The 27,876-nt window shown below is 39.9% G+C and overlaps 1 protein-coding gene across 2 annotated transcripts; it reads right to left on the bottom strand.

Moving 5' to 3' along the window:
- Positions 1–76: 76 nt before the first annotated feature.
- Positions 77–27,669, bottom strand: LOC130915219 (protein SOGA3-like). Of its 2 annotated transcripts, XM_057835086.1 has the most exons (15): positions 26,703–27,661; positions 25,745–25,969; positions 25,504–25,662; positions 24,996–25,064; positions 24,088–24,407; positions 22,581–22,740; positions 22,418–22,487; positions 21,686–22,232; positions 21,477–21,606; positions 8,938–9,105; positions 5,883–6,185; positions 4,520–5,023; positions 4,321–4,400; positions 2,351–4,145; positions 77–1,167 (listed from the first exon to the last, which is right to left on the bottom strand). In XM_057835086.1, the coding sequence occupies exons 1-15, from the start codon at positions 27,420–27,422 to the stop codon at positions 1,054–1,056; spliced, it is 5,364 nt and encodes a 1,787-aa protein (XP_057691069.1). In that variant the 5' UTR covers positions 27,423–27,661; the 3' UTR covers positions 77–1,053. The 2 variants fall into 2 exon arrangements, with proteins under 2 accessions (XP_057691069.1, XP_057691070.1); XM_057835087.1 differs by lacking the exons at positions 77–1,167; positions 2,351–4,145; positions 4,321–4,400; ... (1 more) ...; positions 5,883–6,185; positions 8,938–9,105 and adding an exon at positions 12,272–15,433 and having other exon boundaries at positions 26,703–27,669.
- Positions 27,670–27,876: the final 207 nt, after the last annotated feature.

Here is a 27,876-nt window from a genome sequence, read left to right as displayed (position 1 = left end):
AGATAATGTGGTCAGTCATGTTACGAAAACACCATAAATGGATGAACAAAAGGACAATTGGAATTTAATACTCCTCTCAGTCCTTATTTTATTACACAAAATTAACAGCAAAGGCATTTCTTTAATAGTGATGGAGTTGAGTACATCACCCCTAACTGTAAGATACTCAACTGAGTAATGTCCTGATATGTTACTATTTATTTGTATACGATTTAAAAAGGCCTGGTCTTTGTTCACTAAGCACTGCCATTCATGTTGTACAGCAAATGATACTCAATATAAGTGATATAATATAACTTAAGCAATTAAGATGACAGTAATAAAATCATTACAAACATCAGGTTTCAAACTAAAGTCAGAAAAATGCAATGAACAAAACCAGCTTTTAGTACAAAGTATAAAAGGGAACTCACAGGTACAGTTCTATGAATACCGAAGATACAGTAGATGTATCCAGGGCATAATGGATGCAGAGTCAGTGCTCAATGTAAAAGGAAAATCTCAGTCACAGCACAGGAAAGGTACAGCACATGTATGCAATTCAAATTAAAGTAAAAAAGTGACCATTTCAACACCATACAATTCCATTCAGTTATGAGCTTGCGTCACTTTCAGTTGTAAATTACTGTATGTAGGCTGTCGGTAAATAATAAAGCATCTTGAAGTAGATAGATCTGCAAGGCTTCTATAGTCAGGGCAGGAATACAGACCTGAGTGTAGTAAATCAACAATGTTTTCATCGCCCTCAGAAGCATGCACAACACTTGGCAGGTCAGTGTGAGCATGTTACAGCACAGCTGAAGCTATTTCAGAAAGTCTTCTAATTAGTTAAATCAGTTCCAGGGCATACATGTGACAGCAGACTCACAACTATAGCACCTAAACGGGTATGGCAGGGTAGATTGGAGTAATTATGTACAACAGTGATGAGGATGCGAGCTCAGGTATAGCTGTGTGAAAGGTATGGCAGTCAGTAAAGGAAGAAGTAAGTTTCTGGCAGCAGTTAAATAGGTGTGGTACAGGGAGATATAGCAGCAGAAGAGGAAGAAGAGTTCAGTTCAAGTTGGGGGGGCGGCTGGCCCATCGGGAAGGCAAACGTCTATTGGCTGGACTTGCAGGCTTTGAAAAGACATTCAGGTTGGAGGAGATGCACAACTCTCTTTCATCCTGTGCAGAAACACATGAATTAACATTAAAGATAACACCATTCTGTCACTTTTCAAATCTAGCTCTCAGGATACTTTACATGATGTCATGTTTTCCATCTGATGTCTTCTTGGACCTGAGAAAAAGAACAAGTGGTTTCAAACAGCATTAATATTTTCAGCGTTGTCCTGTGAAAGCAAAATGACACAACAAACAATGCTCATCTCAGGAAAATTCCAGTGGAACATATGCACGACAATGCACACGCTAAAAATTTGGACGCGTTACCGGTTTGCATTGTCCACTTGGTCTTAGCTTACTGGGATCCCATTTGAAAAAATAACCTCACAGGTGAAAGCATGTGGTGATATACTAGTAATACAGTATGTAGGTACTGTATGCAGTGCTCTATAAGCCAAGTTAAGTTGAGTGTCTTAAAGATGAACCCATGCAAGTCTATTTTCACGCGGACCTGCATGTACCGTGAAACTACGAATGACTCATTAATTCAGATGCTGTATATAAATATTTGCATAACGAGCAATGATAAAGATAATACACAATTCACTGTAACTTTAATTCCAGCAAACAGCAAGTATAGTTTGTGGGGTTTGACACTGTCATTTTAATCACTATGTAGACCAGGTGATCACACTCAGAACCCTACATGCACTGAGTGCATAAAATGTCTGACATTTTAACCACTTTCATATTTAATGGAAAGTCCATGACATTACCAGTCTTCAAACTTGGTATGTACACGGGGAGGGAGCATTTAAAAGGTCAGTAACAGACAGCTTCTCTCAGGTATTCAGTTGTTCTTTTTCTTCCTTTCTGAGATCACTGGAAAAACCTTATGGTGACAAATTCTGAAAGGTGAATATAACATTAATAGTGATTTTGTAAAAAGCCATGAGCTCTATTTGCAGGGAGCCTTTAAGCATGGACATGCCCCATATTCTCTAATGGAGGCTTTGTCCTGCTTATGTTAATGCAGCACAGAAAAAAGAAGTACCGTATTTAATATTCCCAACAGAGCCTTCTGCCTCAATTTAGTAATAATTTTATTTTAAAAATAATTAAAATAATAATCATCTCATATTATGCAAGTCATTTCAACACAATTTCGGTCAGAACAAACGGTTCTGTGATTCAGAACTGTTCAAACCTATGTGAACGTGTGCATACATTAAACTTGACCCACCTGCACTGGTTGCTGGATCTGTACCACTCTCATGCCACTGCGATTGCTGAGTGTGAGACCTGACTGCATTAAAGATGGCTGTCGCAGAGTAGGAGCAACAGGATGGGCGTAGATGTCTTGCATGTTTAATTCGATGGTGTTGTCTTGTCGAAGGCTGACGTTAGGATTTGAAGCTGTCTCGTCCTGTGCTTGTGACTTAGCTGCACTCTCATAATGCTTCAGAATTCTTTCTAATGCTCCGTAGTTGGATCGTGAACCCTCAGGGCGTGGGTACGCAGCAAGAGTGAGGGGCTTCCATGGATGGTCATTTAACGTTCGGGGTGCAGGTCTGGAGCATTCAGTCTGGGAGGAAGGCACAGACCCAAATTTGGGAAGTTTTGGTTGTCTATGTTTGCTCTGAGCAGAGGTTTCCTGGAGTGAGACCTCAACCTTGGTTGGCTGAATCTTTGGACCTAAAGGATAGTCCATCCTGGAGTTGAGATCTTCCATATTTTGATATTGATGGGTAATTGTAGACAATACAGGCTCACTGCCTGTCCGTGCTCTGTTTTGTGTTTTTCTAGAAAGGCTGCTGGCTGATTGAACATTTTGCTCAACCTCAGAAATGTATTCTGGACTCTGAGAATGTACTGTGTTGGCCTCCCATACTGAAGCACTTGTTTGTTTGGGAAGATTGACATAAGATGTGCAATTGATTATTCCAGCCTCTTGAGATTCAGAACTACTTTGGGTCAGTTTGACCTCTTTGTTTTGAATTGTAAGAGGTAAAGTGGGGGTGGATAAAGAACCTTCAATATTTACTTCTCTGACACCAGTGGTGTCATCAGGGCAAGGCTGTGAGGGTAACCACTCATCTGGCACACTGTCTGCTATCGGGGCTGGTTGGCAACCCACAGAGGAGCCATCTACTTCTGTAACTATTTCTTGATCCTCTACCCCACGACCCATCCCTGCTTGAAACAAAGTTCTGTTGAACTCTGCAGTTTTGAGTTCCAACATGATGTTTCTCCTGGAGCCCTGCAGATTGGGACCGGTTGGTGGTATTTCCAAGGAGGACAATAGCAAATCAACAGGTAGTTCTTTGACAGCTGGAGGTATTTGTATTTGTGGGTTATGTGAATTCCCAATGCCAGGGCTGAAAGGTGAGCAGTCTTTTCGTGAAGTCAATATGTTGGCTTCGGAGAAACTCTTCTGAACAGTCCCACATCTGGACAACTTACTGCTTGTGAACTTGGATGCATCACAGGACCAGCGGTTGTGGCAGCAGCCATTGTTACAGTTTGAACTTTTAGGGACCGAACACGATACCACGCCATCTATGAAAACCTTTCCTTCATTTTCTTGCAACATGGCTTCAAACTTTCTAACAACAGAGGGACTGCTACACTTCTTATCTACTGTAACACATGGACTGTGACACTTTTTCATTGTTGTCATAGGGGATTCGGGGATGTAGAGTTCTGTGTCTGTCTGGGAGGGGGAGCTCAGATTCCTGAAGAAGCTACGGGGAGGGACAGGGGGGCATGCTGTATCCATATCAAAGAGTGCTACCGGGCTTGTCTGTATATCTTTGCAGCTGTCAATATAATTCTTTTCACAGGAATCTTTCAACCCTCTGTTAGCCCGCCAGGTGTAATTGGGGGTCAAGGTTATCCAGTTTTCCTTCTCCAATTCTTTAAGTTGATTGTAGATTTGTTTGAGGTCGTTTGGTGTCTCATTTGACCGCAGTCCAGTTTTATCCATTTCTGTAGGTGTGTTCTTTTCTCCTGAGAGGTACAATGATTCCGATTGATTCCTGAAACAAATTAAACCCACAAAGTTTTGTCACTACTTTGTTTTCCATTATTAAAATGTTTAATTTGAATCAAAATATCTAAGAAATGTAGGGTGATGTATGATTTACTAACTACTCTTACAGTTCAACTCAGATTTAATAACTATAAGATCACACAATTATACGGCTTTATCACCTTTTATCATCACTCTTCTTTATTATCTCATCCTGGTAGCTACAGAGTTCCTCACTGACACGAGCAATCTCCTTCAGAGCCTAAAACAATGAGAAAACAGGGACATAGATGGTTAGATGAAATAAATTACTCCACATAAGTCCATTTGTTATTCAATCATTTTAAGTTGAGCTAAGAAAATTAACTTCTGATCACTCACAGCATTGAGGGCAGTGGTGCTTTTCTTCTTCTCACCGGCATTACACAGCTCTGCCAAAAGTGGATTTCCTTGAATGCCAGAATGAAGACGTCTTTCATTCTCTAAGGAGGCAGGTTTTGTTGCCAGTCCACATCCAGTAGGTTTATGGAAATTTGCTTCAAGCTCAGAATTGTTCACAACATTATTCCTGTCAAGGATGGGGTCTCTCGACGTCAATCCAGGATGTGCACATTCATTATGAGTAAATTGACTACTAACAATTAGTCCTTTGAAGCTGTCTGGTTGATAACAAGTGATGTTATGAGTCTCTCTCCTCTCACCACTCGTGATGTAGTGGTCAAAGACAGATAAAGGCTCTAACTGACTGCAGCTGCTGTGTGTCTGTGACGTGTCACTAAGCACACTAGAAGCAGAGCTGAGTGAAGGCACACTTAGCCGATGTATTTCTTTGTCGTTCTGCCTTCCACCAGCTCCTTCTCGTTTGGCCCTCACCTCATTGTACAACTAGAAAATAGTAAAAATAAATAAATAAAAAGAAAGAAATAATAACGTAAATACATGTTCCTTTTGATATAATATACATACATTAAATAACAATCCAAAATTAATACAGATACAGAAAACAAATCAGCAAATTAAATCAACTATAAGGAAGGGATAAAAAAGGACACAATGTAAAATACATATGTAAGAATAGCTCTAGCCTGCTATCATAGCATCCCAAAATAGCAACTGTTTCATGCTAACTTAGTTGACATTGCCTGTCGATCATGCACTGCCTAGATAGCAGGGCAGCCTATAAGCCTACATTCTCTCCAAGCTATTTTCTTCTCTCATTTTCCAGTTTTGGAAAGACAAAATAAAACCATGATGCATTCATTGCGTCAACATCAGTCTTTGAAATATATATTTTTTTATTTCTGGGCAAAAAGACTTTTACCTTGTGCTAATCTAGTCAATGTTTGTTTTACATGCTTAAATATGCATGTATATCATAATCACCTACCTAAATCTTTTTTAGTCACTTAAGATTTCCTCACAAATGCATCCTCATCATGAATAGACTCATGTTGTGTACTGAGTTAAAGAACAGAATTGTTGCGCCTTCCTTCCACTACATCCTGTCCTCACACTTTGCAGCTGCACTGATCAAAAAAACATTTTTTTTGACAGTGCCAGGTCGTGAATAGAAGTGGAGGTCATTTTTACACTTGGGCTACAGTAATACGTAAGCCAGTGGTTACTTTACATACAGAACAAAATGAACAAAGTGCTTGAGCTCTCTTCAAACAAAATCACGTATCTTCTTGCATCTAAACCACATGTGATTGATAATGCTAATCTCAGTAAATATTGGGCCTACCTCCTCTATTTTCCTTTGCATATCTTTCAGTTGGCTCTCCCATTCACTCCTTTCGATGTTGAATCTCTCAAGCAGCTCGGCTTTCTCTTTCAACCAATCCTTCTCATTGTGCTCCAGACGACAACGCAGTTCCATGGTGGTTGAGTGTGTGTCTGCCAAAAGTCTCCGCTGTTCCTCTTTGTCCTGGCGCAGTGTTGACGTCTCACTGTGTTCTTCACAACCAACTTGTTGAGTCACTGAAGTAGAACCTGCGACACACTGGACACCACCACTTGCTGATCTCGAATCGTCTTTGGTTTCCAGCTGAAAAGAACCAAACACATGGAGAAGGGAAAGGAATGCACAGAGGGACAGAGAATGACAGACAGTTGTAAAAGCGGTCAGTTGTTTGGGATGGATTAAAGGAAAGGAAGGATGGGAGCCAGATGGCAGACAGGAATTGTTAAAGGAAAAAGAAGTGGGGAAAAGGAATGATGAGAATGAAGGAGTGGCAGGAAGAGAAGGTGGAAGAAGTGGGGAAGTGATACACCGTGGGATGAATGTTTTTAGGTTCAGAGGAGGGAAGAATGAAGATAGAAATGTGAAAATATCCTGTGAGATTTTACACATAGGATTAGTAGGTTCAGAGGCCATGAATCTCTTGTCTCTGGTACTTCATCAACAGAGGATACAGTTCAGAACATCAAGATCATAGTTGGTGACAAGCTTGCTTTTAGAACCATATATGAAGGGCCGCTGGGCATTCAATAGTTTAATCAATATTTCTTAGAAAATGTTTTTCAGTCCAATATGAATAATGACTAATAACAATATTATTAACCATTGTTCTGATGAAAGACTGGACCTTTTCTGGCTTGTATTCTACAGTATAGAAGTAAAATGTGTAAGATTGGGCTATGCTGAGACTGTCTCCCTGGAGGAAGACAATTTAAATCAAAGTTCACTTGCACTGATCTTACAATGACAAATGTATTCTATAAAATTATACTAAAGTACTGTTTCTAAATGACCCACAAAAATGTGAGTATTTAGCAGCAAGCTACCCTGTGGTACACGTGCAAAGGATGTTGGGCTAGGGTTAGATTAGATCCACAACAATGCTTGTTTATATACTGTTTCTACCCGTTTGTGTGGAATGGGATGCTGTGGCTGGTGAGAATGCTTGTAAGTGAGCCTGGGTGTGTTATTTCAGTATTGAGTCACAAAACTCTCTTACAAGCCTCAGACATGGTGCTATTTCTGCCTGTGGCCTGGGGTCAGGAAATTATAGTCTTGCAAAACAAGTTACCCCTTTTCTCTCAGTTTAAGACTAATTGTAGTTATCTTGAATTACAGACATATGATGATGGGTACTGCGCGCACTGCGGTTTACTAAAACATCCAAAGGTAAAGTAATAGTGAAAATGCAAAAAACAATGTGTAAACGTAAAATGTCTCAGGCCAATAAGTGGCAAAGCCACAGCAAGAGCAATCTTTTCTCAGAAAGGCATTTGTAAAGAAGCTGTACAAGTTTGCAAAAACATGGGGCTTTCAGATTTCGACTAGATAAAAGGAACCGAGGTCATCGGTGCACAAGCACCTCAAACTTAGTCTAAAACTGCACTCTTTGATCATCATGCACGTACATAAGATAATATATAACAGTAACTTTGTCGCTACAGTGATACACTATAAATAGTGAACACTAATGTCACATTCCTAGGGGTGGTGGGGAGACTAGGTAAAGGGGGGACTGGCTGCTAAGACAGTAAGATGTCGCCTTGCTGCCAGCAGCCTTTATAAATCAGCAGCACACAGAAAAATCTGCCTGGAAATATCTGGTCTAAGACCTCCAAATTGGACACTTGTCCTGAATGTTTTAGCTTAAAAAGAATGCGGAAGCAGTGCACGCTAAGGAAAATTTTAATGGTTCCTTTATACAGTGTAGGGAAAGCACATGCTTTTTCAGTGATGGCTGCATTCTGATTCAGTTTTTTAAAGCCAAATTTACCTTGGCTCTTTTACATCATCCTTTTCCTGCAACAATGGAATCCTAATGTTGTGTTGCATGCGTGTTTTAAAAATGGTAAACAGGCAAGAGTGTGAAAGGATGTTCCATTAGAACAATGGAGATTCCCCCACCCAGTTTTACTTCATGCCAAATCTTATTTCCCTTACTGTGTTTGTGCAATCAATATGGGAAACACTCTTGAGAAGCTACTGTTTGTACAGTGCTTCTAAACTAATATCTAAGATTTTGTACTTATGTGCATGCATTGTTGCTGCTAGGGATGTCCCGATTGCATATTTTTGCACCAGTGTCTGAGTCATCTGATTTTGGGAATCTGCCGATACAGAGTCCCGATCCACTACTGAAAAAAATAAAAGTTCCAAACATGTTATATCCCGATCCTCTGAAAAATGGTCCGATCGGACCGATTTCCTATCATGTGATCGGATCGGGGACATCCCTAGTTGCTGCAGTTACAGTAAATAAATTGACTGTTTAATATTTTTTTCGACATTACTAATGCATTGATTAGATTAATCAATAAAGTACGCACTTTTTAATAACGCTGTAAGGCTTTGTAAGCTAAATCAAGGTAGTACACTCTTCACACACAAAAATTAGTTACAGGATGTAAATGTCAGCTGTGATCTATTAACCAAGACCAACTGGAATTTGGTGAGTAATCATTCCATTATATATTGTCAACAGCAACTATGCATGGAGCGTCAAGTAATCAAACCAATGCCTTGCACTCTGGCAGTGGTATGCAAAGTGAACTCTTAAGTATTTTGTAGGCTAACAGTAGCTGTCACTAATAAAGGATAATTTACCGGCTTGATCATGAAAGAAAGCTGTTCTGAAGGTCTGAGTAAGAAAACTGATTGTTTCTTTTGTGTAAATATTTTGTCAGATTTGAGATTACGTTTCAATGTAGGTCTAGGGCAGGGGTCCCCAAATCTGGCCTGTTGTAAGGCTGCCACATGATTGCACATATAAACATACACACAACAGTACATGGCTGCATGCAACACATAAGAAACATTCCCAGCAAACTTTATCCATCACCTGTGCAATTCGGCACTTGAGCTCTGCCCTCTCTAGCTCCCAGGCACACCTGTCTCTGGTGTATTGCAGTTGAAGATCACTTCTCTTCTCCTCCTCTCGCTTTACCTCCACCTGCACTTCCTCCAACACTGTCTTCAAGTCCAGCAAAATTCTTCGATTCTCCCCTCCCTGCTCACAAACATTAATAACAAAACCTTCATCCATATTAAACAAGGTAAACGCCCATCATAAATTATTGAGAACCATATTAGTGTAGACCCTGCTAAGTGTTGTAATCGTAATAGTAGTAATTTACCGTAATTTTCGTACTATAAGGCGCACCTGATTATAAGCCACCCACCAAATTTGAAGCGAAAATGACATTTGATCATAGATAAACTGCACTGGACTATAAGCCGCAGCTGTATTATGGGATATTTATACTAAAAGATATTCACCAGTAAAACTTTTACAACAAGAAGTTAAAAATAGCCCTGAGAGAAATTCATAGCAAAGTTAATTGAAAGTTCATATAATTTAAAAAATAATCGAGAAGTTAAGAAATGAATATAAACTGTGCAATTTTTTTTACCCTGCCTATTAAAAGAATCGGAATCAAGAATCGTTTGGAAACTGAATCGAAACATCGAATCAGAACCGTTCACATTCAAACGATGCCTAACCCTAGTCTTGATGAGCTTCAATTGGCTGCAGTTACGACATCGAGAACAACCCACAACCGGCTCTGTAACAAGACACAATTTGTCCAACATTGTTACAGCCGATGCCGACCAAAAATGATGTAATGTCCAGGTTATAAAATCGCGCCAGCAGCCCTCCCCGCACAGAGAGCGCCAGTGTAAGTCTGTGAAAGTTTCCAACCCGCGTCATTCCCGGGACATCTCTACATGCGTGAAAGCAATGACACGAGTAAATCCAGCGTCACCTTACATGGGAATTTACCAGGATATGTTTGTGAAAGGGGCTTTTGTGTCATCTGGCAAATGATCTCACTTTTTTAATGGATGTAAAAGATCCAAGCTGGATACAAATGGAGTTAGTGACATAATTTGCCGGATGATATTTTATTACATCTGTTATAAGCATTCATTAGTGCCCACGATACTTTCATGTCATTATTTTGACTGTCTTATGGCAGTCTTATGACGTCGCCGCCGAATAAAGTGTTATCTATTAACCCAAATAAATCGACAAATAAGCCGCACTGGACCATAAGCCATAAGATTCAAAATGACGTGAAAAGTATCTTATAGTCCGAAAATTACAGGAATATTTATCCATTAATTTAGAAAACATTATTCTGACTATGGTTAAAAGTGAGCTGGAGCCCTTCCCAGCAGCTTTTGGGCAAGATGCAAGGTACATTTTGGACTGGTTGCTAGCCAATCGAAGAGCACATAGAGACAACTATCCATTTGCACTCTCATCTATAGCTGTAGTATGGTCAATTTGGTGTCTTCAAGAAAAATGTTTTTGGAAGAGGAGCCAAGCTTAAGACAGAAAGGCTAGAGCCCTGATTGGAACCACAAACCTTACGAATACAACTTTTTCACTATGACACACAGCAACTAAGGTCTAAGGTTAGATACAATATACCGAGGCAAAGAAATCAATGCACTACAAATGTTATCCGAGTTGCAGTTTGGTAGTTAGCCTACTTGAATATCAGCCACTTCTCTCAACAGTGACTCCTTCTCCAGCCTCCATTCCTCTTTATCCTGGACATGCCGCTTTTTCAGATCCTCAAATTTCTTTTTAAGCCGCGTATGCTGCTGCTGACCCTCAGGGCCAGGTAACATTTGTCCTTTGAGGGACTCCAGCTTTGTCTGAGTGCCAACTTCACCTTCTCCCGGCAAGGCGTCGCAGTGGGGCTCGTAGATATGACTGAAAACTGTAGGCGGAGAGGAAATTCTCCTCAGTGGGCTGCGATTTTTGCCTTTGGTTCTCTCGTTCTTCTCAAGTCTGGTGCACGGTACAAACTCCCATCCCTGAGACGGGACGTAACCCCCGGCTGCACCGCCCCCGGCGTGCAGCCCCGATCCATTTAGAAGCGCACTCCACATGGCTTTGCAACATCCAAGTTGAAGTTAGTTTAAAAAGTATAGAGTCATCATAATTGATATTCTTCGCGCTTTTAAAAACATTAACATATCATGATAAAATATTTATTTCACAGTAGTATAAATGGCCCAATTATCCAAACCCGACCACATTCCCTGAGGGCCAAACAGCAGCTCCTCGTGCAACAGTCCTCGTGCACGATTTTATGCTCCCCTTCATGGCTCAACAAAAACAAGATTCAGTCTTCATCGTGCCGCTCTGGTCAATGTGTGCGCTCCCTTTCTCTTCACTTTGCTTGAAATAAAGGCGCGGGCGAGGACAGGCAGCTAGTAACCACTCCACCACTCCAATATGAGAAGGTGCCAAAAATATCATTGAACCCAGTCATGTCAGTATGGGAGCGCGGGAGTATTTTTACCCCGTGTAACCATGAGTTTACTTTCCAAACACCAGCTAGGAGCCTGGAAAAGACTAGCTCCATCAATCGCCGCCAAGGTAGTCGTTTACGCACCACCTGACGCTGTCTCCGTGGCAACAATCCAATTTACGCACGCGCTGTGTTGGCAGCTGGACAGCGAAAGTAGCTACGCGCTAAAAAACTGAGCAACAGTAAGTGCTAAAAAAACAGTCAGACACAAACAGAAGCATTCATAGAAGAATGGAAGGCTGAAAATATCTTCAGTTTTGACAAGGCAATTCGTCATTTCTTTTGGTAACCTTCGAAAATGCAAAAGAAACCTGCTAAAATAAACCCTTACCTCGTCTCTAATGCGGGCTACAGCTCAGGCAGAGAAGTGGAGTAACAGAATGTCAAAACTTCGTTAAAAACAACTGGAGAGGGACTTCCCACAGCTGGAATCATGCTGTCATATGCAGGGGGGGAAAAAACTCCTCCCTCTCTCTCTTTCTCGCTCTCTCTCTCATTCTCTCTCTCTCTCTTTCACCCTCGTGTTGGACCAAAAATATGTCAAATCAATGCATGAATCTATTTCATAAACTTAAAACTAAATTAATGAATGATGGAGTAAAATACCCCTACCTCAACTTGTAGTCTTGCTAGGAGGTTTTAAAATTGAGTTTTCATATTATCGATATACAGTGATCCCTCGTTTTTCGCAGTTAATGGGAACCATAACCTGCCGCGATAAGTGAAAAACCGTGAAGTAGTCCCAATGCGGATATATGTATGTGTGTATATATATATATATATATATTAATAAATGGTTTTTAAGAACTTCAAATTAGAGATGTCAAATTTATCACGTTACCGGGCGGCAATTAATTTTTAAAATTAATCACGTTAAAATATTTTAACGCATGCGCGGAATGACCTGCTCGTGCATTGCCTCAAACAGATTACAATGACGCTGTTTTTGCACTAAGAGGCAGAGAAAGACGAGTGGACACAGGTATTCATTGAACCGCACCGTTTATTGGCATAAGCTTCGGTAACTCTTTCACAACAGACATAAGTATCATTTAGAGAAAGCACAACAAAGTATTCCTAAAAAGAATAATGTTCACATAAAGAAAAGAGCGTCAATCTGTATTAATGAGGCCTGATCATCACACAGTAAACAACAATGCAAAGAGAACTGGCATTTCCAATCAAAATAGCCATGTAAAATACACATAAAACACACATAAATACACATTAAGACTTTGGTCAAACTCTATTCAAACACTTCGTTTAGCTCTTGTTTAGCTCAACAAATACACTGGATGGCAATATTTAGTCACAATATACAAACTATCAGAAGTCTCGTACATTGTGAAGCCAGCACTCAATGTCCATGAAGTACAATGGATTGACCAGTAAACAGGCAACTACGCCACCAGTCGAAGGACAAAACACACTCAGTGGCTTGATTTCTAAGTAATTTAAAACTCGCCATTGACATCTTGTGGTGTATTTCAATCACTACCTTACGTAGTTAAAGATACTGTGGAAGAACGGCAGGGAGCCCATGTGACGTCACCGCTCGGCGACGTCAACAATGGCGAGCTACTAGTTTATTTTTTGACTGAAAAATTTACAAATTTTATTAAAACGAAAACATTAAGAGGGGTTTTAAAATATAATTATTATAACTTGTACTAACATCTACAAGTCTTTCTATCCGTGGTTCCCTTTACCAGAAATAATGTTAATAATGTTAATGCCATCTTGTGGATTTATTGTTATAATAAGCAAATACAGTAATTATGTACAGTATGTTGAATATATATATATCCGTCTTGTGTCTTATCTTTCAATTCCAACAATAATTTAAAGAAAAATATGGCACATTTTAGAGATAGTTTGAATTGCAATTAATTACGATTAATTAATGTTTAATCTGTGATTAACTCGATCAAAAATGTTAATAGTTTGACAGCCCTACTTCAAATATAATAATTATGATAAGTTTTAAAAATGTTACTGTCCCACTGAAATAATTTTAACCCTCGTATTGTGTGTCCGTTTTTTAAATTATTCTATGCAAAAATCAATGGTACTTTTAATGTACCCAAACTTGAAAATGGGTCAATATTGACCCAAATGTAATATACTGCAAAGGTTTAGTATTTTCAGGACAAGTTGATTTACAGATCAAATTTAATTCACAAGCGAAAATATGGGCTGATTCTAACACAAGACATGCGTTAAACAATAATAAAGTAGAAAAATGCTTGTTTTTATTAAATGATTCATTGAGTGAGTCCACTCAAATGTGCTCAAGCTGGTCACACACAATGAGTTGCCACAGCAACTGTTTAACAAGTTAAACGATGATTGGCGCATGCGGCACTTTGAAGTTTGGGCTTCCAAGCATCTGTGGCTAGATCAAACCTTAACGTATGTCATTCATTGTTAACTTTAATAAGCAACTCCAGTGCACTGCCTGACCAACAAAGAACAGCAGGAGGGGAGAGTGAGACGACGTGATCGGCTCGGGACAGCTCATTTGTAATTATTTATTAATATTTTAATAGGAAAAAAAATCTGCGATGGACTGAGGGCACGAAGTTTGAAGCACGAAGTAGCGAGGAATCACTGTACAAAAATGTGTTTCTTCTTCGGGACTAAACTCTACTGTATAGACCGCAGATGATTTAGTGGTTAACACATCTGCCTCACAGTTGAGAGGTCACATGTTTGGATGTCCTCCCTATGCTTGCCAGATTTTCTGCGGGTACTCGAGCTTTCTCCCACATTCTAAAAACAGGTTAACTGAAGACTCTAAATCAGGGATGATTAACTCTTTTTCGTCGTGGGTCAAATAGCCTACTTACTGTATTCCTTAGAGTGCTGTGTCATGATTAAAACTCATTTCAAATCCCATTGCCATATTATTGCTGAGACACAACTGCCCCTGCATTGTTACTGTATATTTTTAATAAACTCTGAATGGGCTTTCACTTTAATAGCTCTTAATATATCGACCCTCTAGGTACTCAAAGCACTTTGACTCTGGCACTTCATTCAATACAAATTTAATCAGAATTCACGGAAAATATTAACAATGAAGTACTATATGTACATTTACAACTACTGTTCAATATCAAACACTGCTGTGAAATGTATTTTATGCAGTTTCCCCCACTTTAATATTTAAGACCATCAAACATAAGTATGTAAATATCAGACAAACATAACAATGCAGTTTTTAAATCGTGATTTCATTTATTAAGAAAAAAATAATAAATTCAAATGATAAATTAATTTCCCTTGAAACCTAATAGGTGTCGTTTTGCACATTTGCACTGCATGTAAACTAAAAATTGTACTTTTAGCCATTTTCCTTTTCCAGAGTAAAGATGGAACATATTGTACTATGCTCCTGAGATGTAAAGATTTAAAAAAGGTACACACTATACAGTCCACTTAAGGGTACACTTTACCTATAAACGTACAATCTATTGTGATGAAAATGTTTACTGCTGTGTGAACTGCGAAAGAATGTGAAAGAGATTTGTTCATTTTAATTGTTATCTCGGCCACTTTAGTGCAAAAATGTCCAAGCAACATTTGTATATATAAAAACAACTCCAGTAAATGCCAACAAATCTCAGAAACAATTTCCATTCATGTATCTAGTATGTTTGTCTATTTTAATTCAATGACAAAGTATTGCATACTCACCTAATTCTCCACTATTTCCTCGATGTGTTTGGTCTCTATGAACGTCGAAGATCACTAGAGTGACGAATGGCTTGGCTGTGCTTATAAAATGTGACTGTCCTGTACCTTGAGTGACCTTGTGTTCAATATAACATAATTAAAATAGGAATATGTGGGGGAAAAAAATAAAAAATAAAGATGTAATGTCAATTTTGAACCCTACAGAACAAAGAAAAGAGTGAAAAGAAACACAAGTTTAAAAATTGTGGCATAAGAGAGAGAGGAAAACAGAACAAGAATGAGGATCAGCAAAATAATTGGCTGAAACATCTTGATGGGTGAAATGAAATGTGGGAGAAGAAGCAAAATGACAAATAGTTAGCATATAACTGTTTAACAACAAAGATTATTTTCAGTTCTGTGTGAAAGGCCACCATTTCCAATGGGGATCTAGGTTTACCCACCAGAGTGGGCACTAAGAAATCTTGAGGGGGCATCCCCAATGCAGGCTTTTTTCACCCTCTGCATTTCTCCGGGCTTAGGACCGGCGCAAGTAGGACACTGGTTTGTGTCCTGTTGAGGCTGCATTAATTTTTGGGGGGTTTATTTGTTTTTTTTTTTTTCATTCATCTATCTACTTATTTATGCAGTGGGAGTGATGTCACGATGACATCATCTCGCATAGCAACGTGTCGCCATTTTGGGATGGGGGCACGCACAGGTAAACATCCGTAGACAAACGTTGTCTGAAATTCATATATTTCAGCTGTGTTTTGTGTCTTTTTTTCATAAAAACGTCTTAAACATGACTTATTATTATCACGAGTCACTGCCGACAGACGCGAGGAGGCGATACAACTTAAAATTAGCGTGTATTGGCCTGCAAATCTGACCATACAAAGTCAGACCTGATAGCTGGATAAACAATCCAAAGGAATTGCCTGCAGTGGAGTTCAGAAACATCTACAACTACCTCATAAAGTCACCCAGTAAGTTGACCTTTATCAATTACATGGAATATGTACTGTGTGGAACTCAGAAAACTGGTAGTATATATATTATTTCTGCCTTAACCGGTAATTCGCCTCCAAGCGTTATCTAGCCGTGAACACATCACGGCAAAATAACCAATTCCCACCAGGCCAATAATTTACCGATTGACCGATCAGAGCAGTTCACGGCAAAAGAAAAATAACACTTTGCGAGTTGTCGGTTACGGTAATAACCATTGCCTAGTCTATTGAATCCTAGCAGCTACTTGGGGCAAAAAAAATCGATTAAAGTTTACTCACAGTAACAAAATGTCGGCTGCAAACGTAAATGTGCCTGGCTTTAGGTTCCCACTGGCGAGAATGGTCCACGGAACCGTCTTGTTTTACTGTTTCTCGATTGATTGTTTTCAGCCATTTGCTTGTCCTTTTCTTCTTACGAGGAAGAATGAAGAACTTCAAATTGGACTCCGAACTCTTCCATGTGTTACAACCCGCAACACGGCAACTTTTAGTCATTCCGACGGAAAAAAAGACTGCAAATAAGACAAAAGCTCAACGCGGTTGTACTACAATGCACGACGGAGCAACTGCTTGTGACTCGTGTTTTGCCCCCATTTCAATATGGCGACGCTTTGTTGTGCCTGGTGACGTCATTAATGCCTGGATGTCCGACTGCGAGAATGTGTCTGGAGGAGAGAGAGGAAGCACGCGGAAAACAGACGAGGTTGGAAATACAGCTTGTTTTGGTGATTGCTTGTTCAGCGTGGTTGCGGCCAACAGTAACCGTTAATCCTGCAATAAAAAAGTAGGTGAGACCAACCCTCCGTGCGTTCTCTATATTCAGTGCGAGGTTACAATTCCCGACATTTTGATTAGGGATGTACTGAAGGCAAAATTCTTGTCCAAAACCAAAAACCGAATATTGAAAAAGCAGAGGTGCCGGTGTCTTTGTAGCACTCTGTTCGGTAGACGTCAAGGGCGATAAAAACTTGATAAATGCGCTAACTTGTGAGACACTCGAAAAATGATTCTCACGCCTACAGTGCTAAGCTAAATGAGATCTCGATGTTCATTTGTGTGGAACTGTAGTTCACAACAAAAATCTATTCCGTTCTCGCCGAAACTAGTAAAACTCTTTACAAGCATAGACATCATTATTATTGACGTGTCACTTCGTCATTCTTTGCGCGACGCCTTATCAGAGGGGGCCGAGCTTCATTTAGTAATAGCTGAAGACGGCACACGCTCATGTCGGATTTAAGCTTGGATTTACTTACAATTGGATTTAACTACGAAAGCTGTACCACATACAAACTGGAAGGATTGTCTCAGGAGTGATTTGTTCGAGGATTCAAGGTAAATATTATATTTTTCGTATCATGCATTCGTGATTGAAGCTTTTATTCGTAGGAATTTTCTTCGTTGTTTACACATGGAGGCAGCTAATTTTTGAAACTGACTAGCTTCATAGTTTACTTTTAACCAAGAATCGAGACTGTTTTAAGTCCATATCTATGAAGAATTCGGGAATTTAAGCATTTATTCACAAGAATTTTTGCCATAAAAGCACTGTCAATGCCAGGCGGCCGCGAGGCTCATTCGCTAACATAGCAGCATTGTACTTCATCTATATACGTAAAATAAATGCTAACTGCACGGTTTATTTGCTTTTAACCAGGAACCGAGACTGTTTTACGTCCATATCTATGAAGAATTCTGGGATTTAAGCATTTATTCACAAGAATTTTCGCCACAAAAGCTCTGTCAATGCCAGGCGGCCGCGAGGCTCTTTTGCTAACATAGTAGCATTGCACTTCTTCTATAGCCTATACGTAAAATAAATGCTAACCGCACGGTTTCTTTGCCTTTAACCAAGATTCGAGACTGTTTTACGTCCATATCTATGAAGAATTCGGGGATTTAAGCATTTATTCACAAGAATTTTCATTAGAAAAGCTCCTTTTATGCCAGGTGGCCGCTAGCCTCATTCGCTAACATAGCAGCATTGTACTTCGTCAATATACATTAAAATAAATTCTAACTTCACGGTTTCTTTGCTTTTAAGTGAGATTTGAGACTGTTTTACGTACATATCTATGAAGAATTCGGGGATTTAAGCATTTATTCCCAAGAATTTTCGCCTTATACACTTCTGTTATGCCAGGCAGCCGCTAGCCTCATTCGCTAACAGTATATAGTGTATAATGATTATAAAGGGCTATTCTATTCTATAATAAGTTGTGATTGTATATAGAATTTATTAATAATCTATTTACATACTATTTATAATTGATTCTGCATGTTTTCCTCAAGTATTAAGTTTCCAATGTTAAATTAAGTGATTTATTAGCTGTTGAAAACTTGCAGTAAATTTAAAAAAAACAACAACAAAAATGCTATTTTGGTCAAAAACCTATATGATATGTTAAATATTGCTATTGATCCTGAAAATATAGGTGATTATCCCTGCATTTGGTGATTTTTGTGCATGTAGTGTAAAATCTGAGACTTTTATAGCCATTTTAAGTTGTGTTATATAAAAAATAATTAATGGGATTTTATAAGGAAACGCTTTGAATTTTTTTTAAGCCACTGCACATGGAGACTCATATGGCTAAGGTAGGTAGGTGCCTGTTTTGGTTTTAGGTCTGTAGCAGTTTGGTTTTGTAAATATTTGAATTTGAAGTTTTTGAAAATAGGCCCCCTATGAATCGGCCCTGTTTCCAGTGTCATGTCAATAAGTTATGAAGTCTATTTTACAAGGCTATTTCAATCCCTCGTACTCATTAAAATAAGATGCGCTGTTTTCTTGTGCAACAAGTAGAATCGATCGAGAGCCAGGCGAGTGGGCCAAGTCCTAGCAGCGACAAAGACGCTTCCGGTCTGTTTAAACGGCGACTGGCAGAGGGGGTGTGGAAATCACGAAAAAAATGTGACAAAAAGGGAAAGTGGTCGTGCCATAAAATTATTGTATTAAATCAAAGCAAATGCACATGTATGCATTTAAATACTACTTTATTTGTGTACTGCTCGCATGATTTAACTCCAAACTACTCACACTCGGGCTGAAATGCACTGTACTCGATGTGACGCAGGACATCCATGAAAAGCAACTCCAGAACGAGCGTGTTGCAGCGAAGAAGCTAATTTATTTTATTTTCATTCATTTAATCATTTATATATATCTTTAATACCTCAAAATATTTCCAAACCACGGACATGTTGGCTGTGAGCCAGTAGTGTTGTTTCCCACCGTGTTTTGATTGCATCATCACAAGATGACTACGGTTCTTCACACTATTCGGTAGTAAACTTTCGGTCTTTTAACCGAAAATGCAATTTTAGCTGTTTTCAGCCGAACGTTTTTGGTGTCAAATTCTCGTTCACATCTCAAATTACCATATTTTCCCAGCAATGTTGCTGTGAATAGCGGCAGTGTTGCAATGACATTCACTTTGCATTTCGTTTTAAGATGAAAAGGAGGGTTTCTGCGGTTACTCAAATATGAGCAGAGGTCAAATTCTTCCCCACCGAAGCTGCCCTGAATCTTCTGGATCTATTTTCTGATTGGTTCAAGGGTAAAGCTAGTCCTTGGGTTACGAACGAGTTCCATTCCTACGCTGGCGACGTAATCCGAATTTCCGCGTAAATCAGAATTAAACCTTAAAGTGTCCCTAAATACCACCCCACATCTCAAAATAACTATCCAAAAACATGCGTTATACGTCATTGTACCGTCCTCACCAAGATGTTGGCGCTAAATCCAACCTAGACAGCAAGCTAAGCTCCAAAATGACGATTACAGACGTCCGTGTGGTTAGCTGACTTTATTCAGCTGCTCATGACATCAACACCTACAGAATGAAACTAAAAAGAAAATGAATTAAGTCCGTTTCAACTTCAATAACAGCAATTCAAATTTGTGTTTATAACTAGATGCAGATTCAGCAATAACAATCCAGACAAATGATTAACATATATCAGTTAGCGTCCGCACATCATCAAAAACAATCACATAAACTCGCCCCAAGTATTCGACCACAATTGAAAACGTACAATAAAAAGTACAAAAGGTGTTATATACAGGTGCCTCCGTGGATGCTTCACAAGCAACAAATGTGCGCGCAGGCTTGCAGGCTTTCCCCTCTCTGTCTCACTCGGCTGCAGGATTTTTGTTGGAATACATGCGCTCTTCCTCGCGTGCCCATGCGCTCTTCTTCATGTACTGTATGCAAATACGTTCTTCGTGTATTTCAGTCTAAGTAACCTATAATTATGCACTTATAGCTTGAGAGCATATATTTTTCTTTTTATTTATTTTATTTATATAATACATATGTTTATAATTGAGTGCCACGTCCAATTTCGTTGTTCACATTCTACATGCGCTCTTATTCGCCATTAGTACTACCTGACCTTCGCTTCCTGTGTCAAGATAAAAGCATGCATCACAAAACAAAAATTAACATTATAAAAAGAAAAGAAAAAAAAACTTAAAAAAAAAGAAAAAAGACTCCGACGTCGTGAAGTCGAAATCACATATATCGGGTACGTCGTAACCCGGGGACTACCTGTATTTGTTTGTCTTTTTTAGGACTGTCAAAATTATCGCGTTAACGGGCGTTAATTTTTTTTTTTTTAATTAATCACGTTAAAATATTTGACACATTTAACACACATGCCCTCTCAAACAGATTAAAATGACAGCAAAGTGTCATTTCCACTTGTTACTTGTGTTTTCTGGTGTTTTGTCACCCTCTGCTGGCGCTTGGGTGCGACTGATTTTATGGGTTTCAGCACCATAATTATTATTGACATCAACAATGATAGTTTATGTTTTGATTGAAAATTTTACAAACTTTATTAAAACGAAAATATTAAGAGGGGTTTTAATATAACATTTCTGTAACTTGTACTAACATTTATCTTTTAAGAACTACAAGTCTTTCTATCCATGGATCGCTTTAACAGAATGTTAATAATGTTAATGCCATCTTGTTGATTTATTGTTATAATAAACAAATACAGTACTTATGTACAGTATGTTGAATGTATATATTCGTCTTGTGTAATATCTTTCCATTCCAACAATAATTTAGAGAAAAATATGGCATATTTTATAGATGGTTTGAATTGCGATTAATTAACGATTAATTAATTTTTAAACTGTGACTAACTCGATTAAAAATTTTAATCGTTTGACAGCCCTTGTCATTTTACATATGAAGTGTAAATAGTGAGCTAGTGTTTGTCCAGGATAAAACCTCGACACGCCAAAGACCAAAAGGCCACTATTGTTTTTCTGATAAAGAGACTTGCTAGTAATAAATTTAAAGGTGGCGAAATTTTGCACAGTATTGTTTGAAGTAGCTCAAACTTACAGATAGAGGTTCTTCTGGTTGTTTGTCATCTTGTTTAGGAACATCCAACCGGTCAATGAAACCTTGCAGCTCTTTTCTGAAAGCTTTCATCTGCGCATTGATGCGATATAGCAGCTCATGTTCTCGGATTCTGCAAAGAAAGAAGCGTGTGTTCCTTAATTGCCATCCAGGGCATGAGAATGACCTCTTCCTTATGACCTCCTACATACCTGCCACCTTCGTCTTCATCATCTAGCCTAGAAAAAAGTTCACCATTGGTGACATAAATCCGAGCCTCAGCAATAATGGTACTTGTATCAGCAATAAGCCTGTCGATGGTCCGGCCCAGCCTTTCGGCTTCGATTCGGATGTCTATCATCTGCTGCCGGTCCTTCAGGCTTCTAGATAAAAAACGGCTCTCCACAGGTGAGTAGAGAGAGCGTGTCGGAGTAAGGCAGCGGATGTTCCTCACCTCGTCCGAGTCACTCTCGCCTCCAATAGGGCCCTCCCGTTTACGGTGGGGCGGCAGGAGGCGAGGTGAAGAGGCTGAGGCTGAGGGGGTATCATCGTCCCGCCCTCCGTCACTCTCGGCGTCACTGTCCCGTGGGCTTGCTCGTATGCCCAGGTGTGAAGCCAAATCATAGCGCTGCATGTTAGAGAGCAGTACACGATTCTCATACTGGAGCTGCATCACTTTGCCGCTCAGTTCATTGATCTGCAGACGGGCTGTTTTTAGCTCCTCCTGGAGGGCCTCCATTTTAGCAGGGTCACTTCCTCCTGGGATGTCAAAACAAGCCAACAATGGAAAGTGGGACACCATTGCAAATGAGACTTTAATAAGCTACACCTGGAGGCCTTATGAAACAGATTTCTTTTCATCAAATACACATTCATGCTTGCTGCTCTGGTCCGCAGCGGCTTGTTTTCTTACAAGTGACAGGAAAAAAAAAAGTCAAACAAACCTCCTGAGTGTCTCAAGCCTGCTTCATGAGACCCCGCCTTGTACTTGAGTTTGTTCAGTTCATTTGTCACCTGAACACAAAATGGAAAAAGATTTTGACTGTAAAAGACAACCTGCAGTAGTATGTCCGATTTATTCTTTTGTGGATATCCATTTTCAATCACCTTTTTGTTTTCTTCCTCCACATCTGCTAAATTCCTGCGCAGTAGTTCTGCTTCATCCTCCACTAGCTGCAGCTGCTGCCTCAGCTCAGACAGTGCCTCACCCTGCTCTCTGCACTGCTGACCTCCACGCCCATCACCATCCATTCCTGCAGCCACAAGACTAAGAGAGGACAATGAGAATTAGCACAAGGACAGACACAGTGCCAGCAAAATGTTACCCATAGACTTCATAATGATAGTGACGGGTCACATTCTTCAGACACTGCGCCACGCCTTCAAATAAGGGGCCGTCCCACACTCCGCTTCAGTCGGTCAAAGTCGGTCGCAGTTATTCTCCAACACATGCAGTGATCCAACGCCGGATTTAGATTGAAAAAGTACAAAAGCTGTACCGCATATAAACAGGAAGGATTGTCAGGAGTGATTTGTTTGAGGATTCAAGATCATTCTTATATTTTACGTACCATGCATGCATTTTGAAACATTGTGAAAAAAATCAATGGGAGAAATTAACCGCTACGGCATTGGCGTCATAATTTGCAATCATTACGTAAAATAAATGCTAACTGCTTGGTTTATTGCTTTTAACCAAGAATCGAGACTGATTTACGTTCATATCTATAAAGAATTCAGGGATATAAGCATTTATTCACAGAGTTTTCAGCGTAAAAAGCTCTTTGTGGTGATAAGGCGGCGCCACATAGTGGCTTAAAGACTAGCAGCACATTCAACATATTTACGTAAAATAAATGCTAACTTCCCCTTTTTTGCTTTCTACCAGGAATCAAGACTGTTTTACGTCCATATCTATAAAGACTTCAGGGATTAAAGCATTTATTCACAAGAATTTTCAACGTAAAAAGCTCTTTGTGGTGATACGGCGGCGCCACAGTGGCTTAAAGACTAGCAGCACATTCAACATATTTACGTAAAATAAATGCTAACTGCCCCTTTTTTTTCTTTTAACCAAGAATCAAGACTGTTGTCCGTCCATATCTATAAAGAATTCAGGGATTAAAGCATTTATTCACAGGAATTTTCAACGTAAAAAGCTCTTTGTGGTGATAAAGTGGCGCCACAGTGGCTTAAAGACTAGCAGCACATTCGACATATTTATGGGAAATAAATGCTGACTGCTGTTTTTTTTTTTGTTTTTTGTTTTTGTTTTTTTTTTTTGTTTTTTTTGCTTTTAACCAAGAATCGAGAGTGTTTTACGTCCACGTCTATAAAGAATTCAGGGAATTAAGCATTTATTCACAAGAATTTTCAACGTAAGAAACTCTTTGTCTGTGTTTCCACTCGGTCAGCTTTGACGGAGATAGGCCCCCTATCAGTCGGCCCAACGCCGCGTGTCCCGTCAATATATGATGAAGTCTATGTGTTACCGTATTGACCAGGGATTGGCAAAGAATGGCCCGCATACATCTACTTTCAAAATCAAAAATTGGCCCATGAGCACAAAAGTTTGCCGTTCCCTGCTGTAGACAATCTAATGATTATTTTTTACCTGTCCTCTCTCATGTCGTCCAATTCAGCCTTCAGTCCCCTGTTCTCCACCTCTAACTCTACAATCTTCCTCCCCAGGATGTTGGCTTCCTCCTCAACCAGGCGCAAACGGAGCTTCAGCTCAGATTCACGTGTAGTGGGGGGACCCCCGGCTTCACCTTTGGGCAAGGGGCTGTCCACGTCCCCATAGAAGGAGCGGTACTTCTGCAGCTCCTGCTCCAGACGGTCCTTTTCTTTGTCTATCTTTGCCATCTTTTTCCTCATTAGGACAGCCTCTTCTTTGATAAACGCCAGCTGGCACTTCAGATCGTCATTTTCTTCCTATCAAATGGGGTGAATCATTTAGTTTCAGTGATTTATGGGGAAAAAATGCAATTTGGGTTTCCTTGTACACTGAAATTTAATAATTTGATAGATTTTAAGTACTGTATATTCCGCACTGTAAGTCGCACCATGATAAGGTGCACCTTCAAAGAATGGCCTATTTTAAAATTGTGTTTATATATATATATATATATATATATATATATATATATATATATATATATATATATATATATATATATATATATATATATATATATATATAGGGCACACTACATTGTAAGGTGCAGTACTAGTAGTAGTAGTAGTAGTAGTAGTAGTAGTAGTAGTAGTAGTAGTAGTAGTAGTAGTAGTGGTTGGGGTTGCAGTATACATCTACCAGATGGTGCTGTAGGGAATGTTATGCCATGGTTAACCAATATTAATGCATATATGAGGCACATCAAATTATAAAGCGCACTGTCTGCTTTGAGAAAATTGAAACCTCTTAGGTGCGCCTTATAGTGCGGAAAATACGGCACAAGATATTTTAGCCAGCAGATGCTAACTTAAAAAGTAGCATGTAACAATTAGTGACTGGTTCACCTCAATTGGGGTATGCTGAGTCTTTCTTTCTTTTTGGAGATCCTTACTTCCTTTTCTTTTCAATGAGAGCTAAAGGGAAACAGTGAGTACATCATCGCAATTATCATTTGCTGCTGCTAAAGTTTCCTGTAGCAATTTCAATCACTTGGAAGACAGACATTAGCAAAAAAAGAAAAAAATATATATAGGCCCAAGTGAGAAAAATCTACATGTGATTAGTTGTACTAGTAGATAATTTTGACAATTACAGTTTATGGTTGTCATAACATATTGATCAGGGAATTGGAAACAGCAGTAATAATACAATACAGTACAATGGATAATGTGTGAGCCTTTAATGAAAATGCTCAGAATAGATTGAATTCAGTTTAGGCTTTTTTTCTGTATAGTGATGGTTAAGAAAAAAATATTTCATACACATACATTACTTGTTAAACCGGTTATTTGTAGTAGCAGGTAGGTTATTTGTAGTCCCCTCACTAATATATATTTTTTTCTGCTTCCTCACCTCTTTGGCTTTTTCTAGCTCATTTTGAAGAGCTTGCTTAGTGACTTCCACTTCTATTAATTGCTGCCTCAATTTCTCATTCTCCTCTTCAGTCCTTGTTCTCTTCTCCTCTACGTTTTCCAACTCATGGTGCAAACGCACAGAAACATCCTTTGCCACCTGGTTAAAGGTAGAGCATACAATCATTGCAAGCCTGAAAGAGACGGACAGCATGGAACATGAAAGACTGACAACAAGTCACCTTCAGGTCTTGCTCAAGACTTCTGAGCATCTCTCCATCTACTTGGCCACTCTCTGTAAAGCGGAGCCTTTTTCTCTCTGCCTTCTTCAAGCGATATTGGAGTATTCGACAGTTCTTGTTTGCTCTCTCCAGCTCTCTGCGCATGTCATGCAGCTGGCAGGCATCTTCCTCATAGAAGGTGTCCCGCATCTCATCCATCTCTGCTCGCATCTCCTCAATTTCAGTCTTGGAAACAATGAAACAATTACCCAGGCGTCAAAATATTAAAGTAGTGGGCCATTAGGTACACCAAGGCCTTTTTTAGCTGGGCTAATGATCAGAAACGCTGACCTGCAATACAGGCTAAAGTTTCAATTTTCTCCATTCGGTAGTTTTTCCTTGGCTGCACTGCCGTGTGTGCATCCTTGTGGATGTTACATATTTTGTTTATACAATTTAGTTTATATGTTCCAGCATGTCAATCTAACCTGGCGTTGCCTGCAGAATCAGATGTATGAATAAGTTGGCCTTAAGAATCTAACTTTGTTTATAGAAAACTGCAGTTGTCCAAAGTACTGAATAAGGCAGTGAAGTCAAAACAAAATGAATAATATGGCACAGGCATGTGAAGTAACAGTTTTAACCATAAAAATATGTAAGTCCCACACTGACTATTCCTTATGGCCACAAATGCGCCACCCCACACTGGTTAGGAATCATTGGACAAGCATATATGCAATGTATTTTATTTTGTTTTGTTTTGTCCATGTTTTGTTCATTCGTAGCTGTTCTGGATGATGTACAGGCCACAGTTGTCTGCTGTTGCACTGTATTGATTCTTTCTATAACGTACGTAACTTGCATCGAAGCCTAGGTAACAAATGCACCGCATGGTTAATACAATGCAGCAAATACAACAGGTGCTCCTGACACTGCACAATACAGCATGCATGTATTTTAACATTTGTATAAAATTTACCTTAAGATCATCGTTTTCATCCTCCAGCCGTTCCACCTCCTCCAGTAGTGTCTGGTCCTTCTGAGGTGTTAGTTGCAGGGGTACACGCTCTGGGGACAACTCCGAGGCAGGGGGAGATGCTGGCTTGGCCTGCATCTTTGTTCCTTTCTTCCCCAAGCTTTTATTCAGGTGGAACTGAATCAGCTCTGATTGTAAGCACCCTTCCTTCCAGAAGCCAGGTCCGCAGCCGACTGTACCTTTGGAGCTTTTCTTAGTAGCCACAGAGGCAGAAACGTCCCCTCCTTTCTGGTTTTTACTCCTCAATTTGGGGGATTTGGATGCGCAGGGCTGGTCCGACACAACTCGGTTGGGATCGGCTCTGGATGGGGAGGAGGTATCAGGGCCCAGGCGCGGTGAGTCGTCACATGTCTGAATGCCACCTCTGTCTGCTGCCGCCCGGCTCAGAGTGGGGCTTTCAGAACCGGCGAGCTGAACAGCAGCCGCGCCTTTGGATGCGGGAGCTCCCCCGGCCTGCCGCTCCCTGCCTGACGAGACGGGGGAATGACCACGACTGCTTCTCCCTCCTCCTGTGCCCACCGCTTGCTTTGAGGCGAGGGGCTTTGACAGGTTGCTTCCTTTTTGCGTCGATTTAGGGCCGGCGGGGGAGGAGGAGCGCGACTGCTTCCGGCTGCTATTGTCCGCCTGCCTGTGCGAGTCGGTGGAGGATGAGGGCTGCATCATGGTGTCAGAGGCTCAGCTCATCCTTGACACCATCCATACTGTAAGCCTGTAACTGCAACAGGACACCACCCTTCAGCCTCAAGCGAGTATACTGCATATAAGCCTTTAATTCTGACTCTTAACCGGAACGCACAGACATATGGGGCATTTTAGATGACACCCAAAGAGAAGTGATGGCCCATACAGTCTCAGTTTGATGAGATGCAAGTGGGATCAGCTGCAGTTCAGCCAATTAGACCACCAGCTTGCGTCATGGGGGAGGTTAGAGGGTGTGCATTAGAGCAAACAAAACAAAAAAAAACAGTCGCAGGCTGTAAAATCTTATGGAGTACAGATAAACGTCAAGTGACAAGTCTATCATCCTGACTAAAATGAAGATGAGCCAGTTTACACAGTATACAACAATCGTTTCCCGTCAGCCATCTCCTCTTTTCCACCATGCATGATGACTCAC

Source organism: Corythoichthys intestinalis, chromosome 4 (assembly GCF_030265065.1).
Source record: "Corythoichthys intestinalis isolate RoL2023-P3 chromosome 4, ASM3026506v1, whole genome shotgun sequence".
In the NCBI taxonomy this organism is placed as follows: Eukaryota; Metazoa; Chordata; class Actinopteri; order Syngnathiformes; family Syngnathidae; genus Corythoichthys; species Corythoichthys intestinalis.
The sequence above is the reverse complement of the archived record's forward strand: the minus strand, read 5'-3'. Positions and strand labels throughout refer to the sequence as shown.

Bases quoted from the DNA above. Each gene is read 5' to 3' on its own strand.
- LOC130915219 (XM_057835086.1), bottom strand. From the start codon at position 27,422: ATGATGCAGCCCTCATCCTCCACCGACTCGCACAGGCAGGCGGACAAT. The intron at 25,065-25,503 runs GTGAGGAAGCAG...GTTTCCCTTTAG, and splicing joins AGCTAGAAAAAGCCAAAGAG to CTCTCATTGAAAAGAAAAGG. The intron at 4,401-4,519 runs GTGAGTGATCAG...TCATTGTTTTAG, and splicing joins GCACCACTGCCCTCAATGCT to GCTCTGAAGGAGATTGCTCG.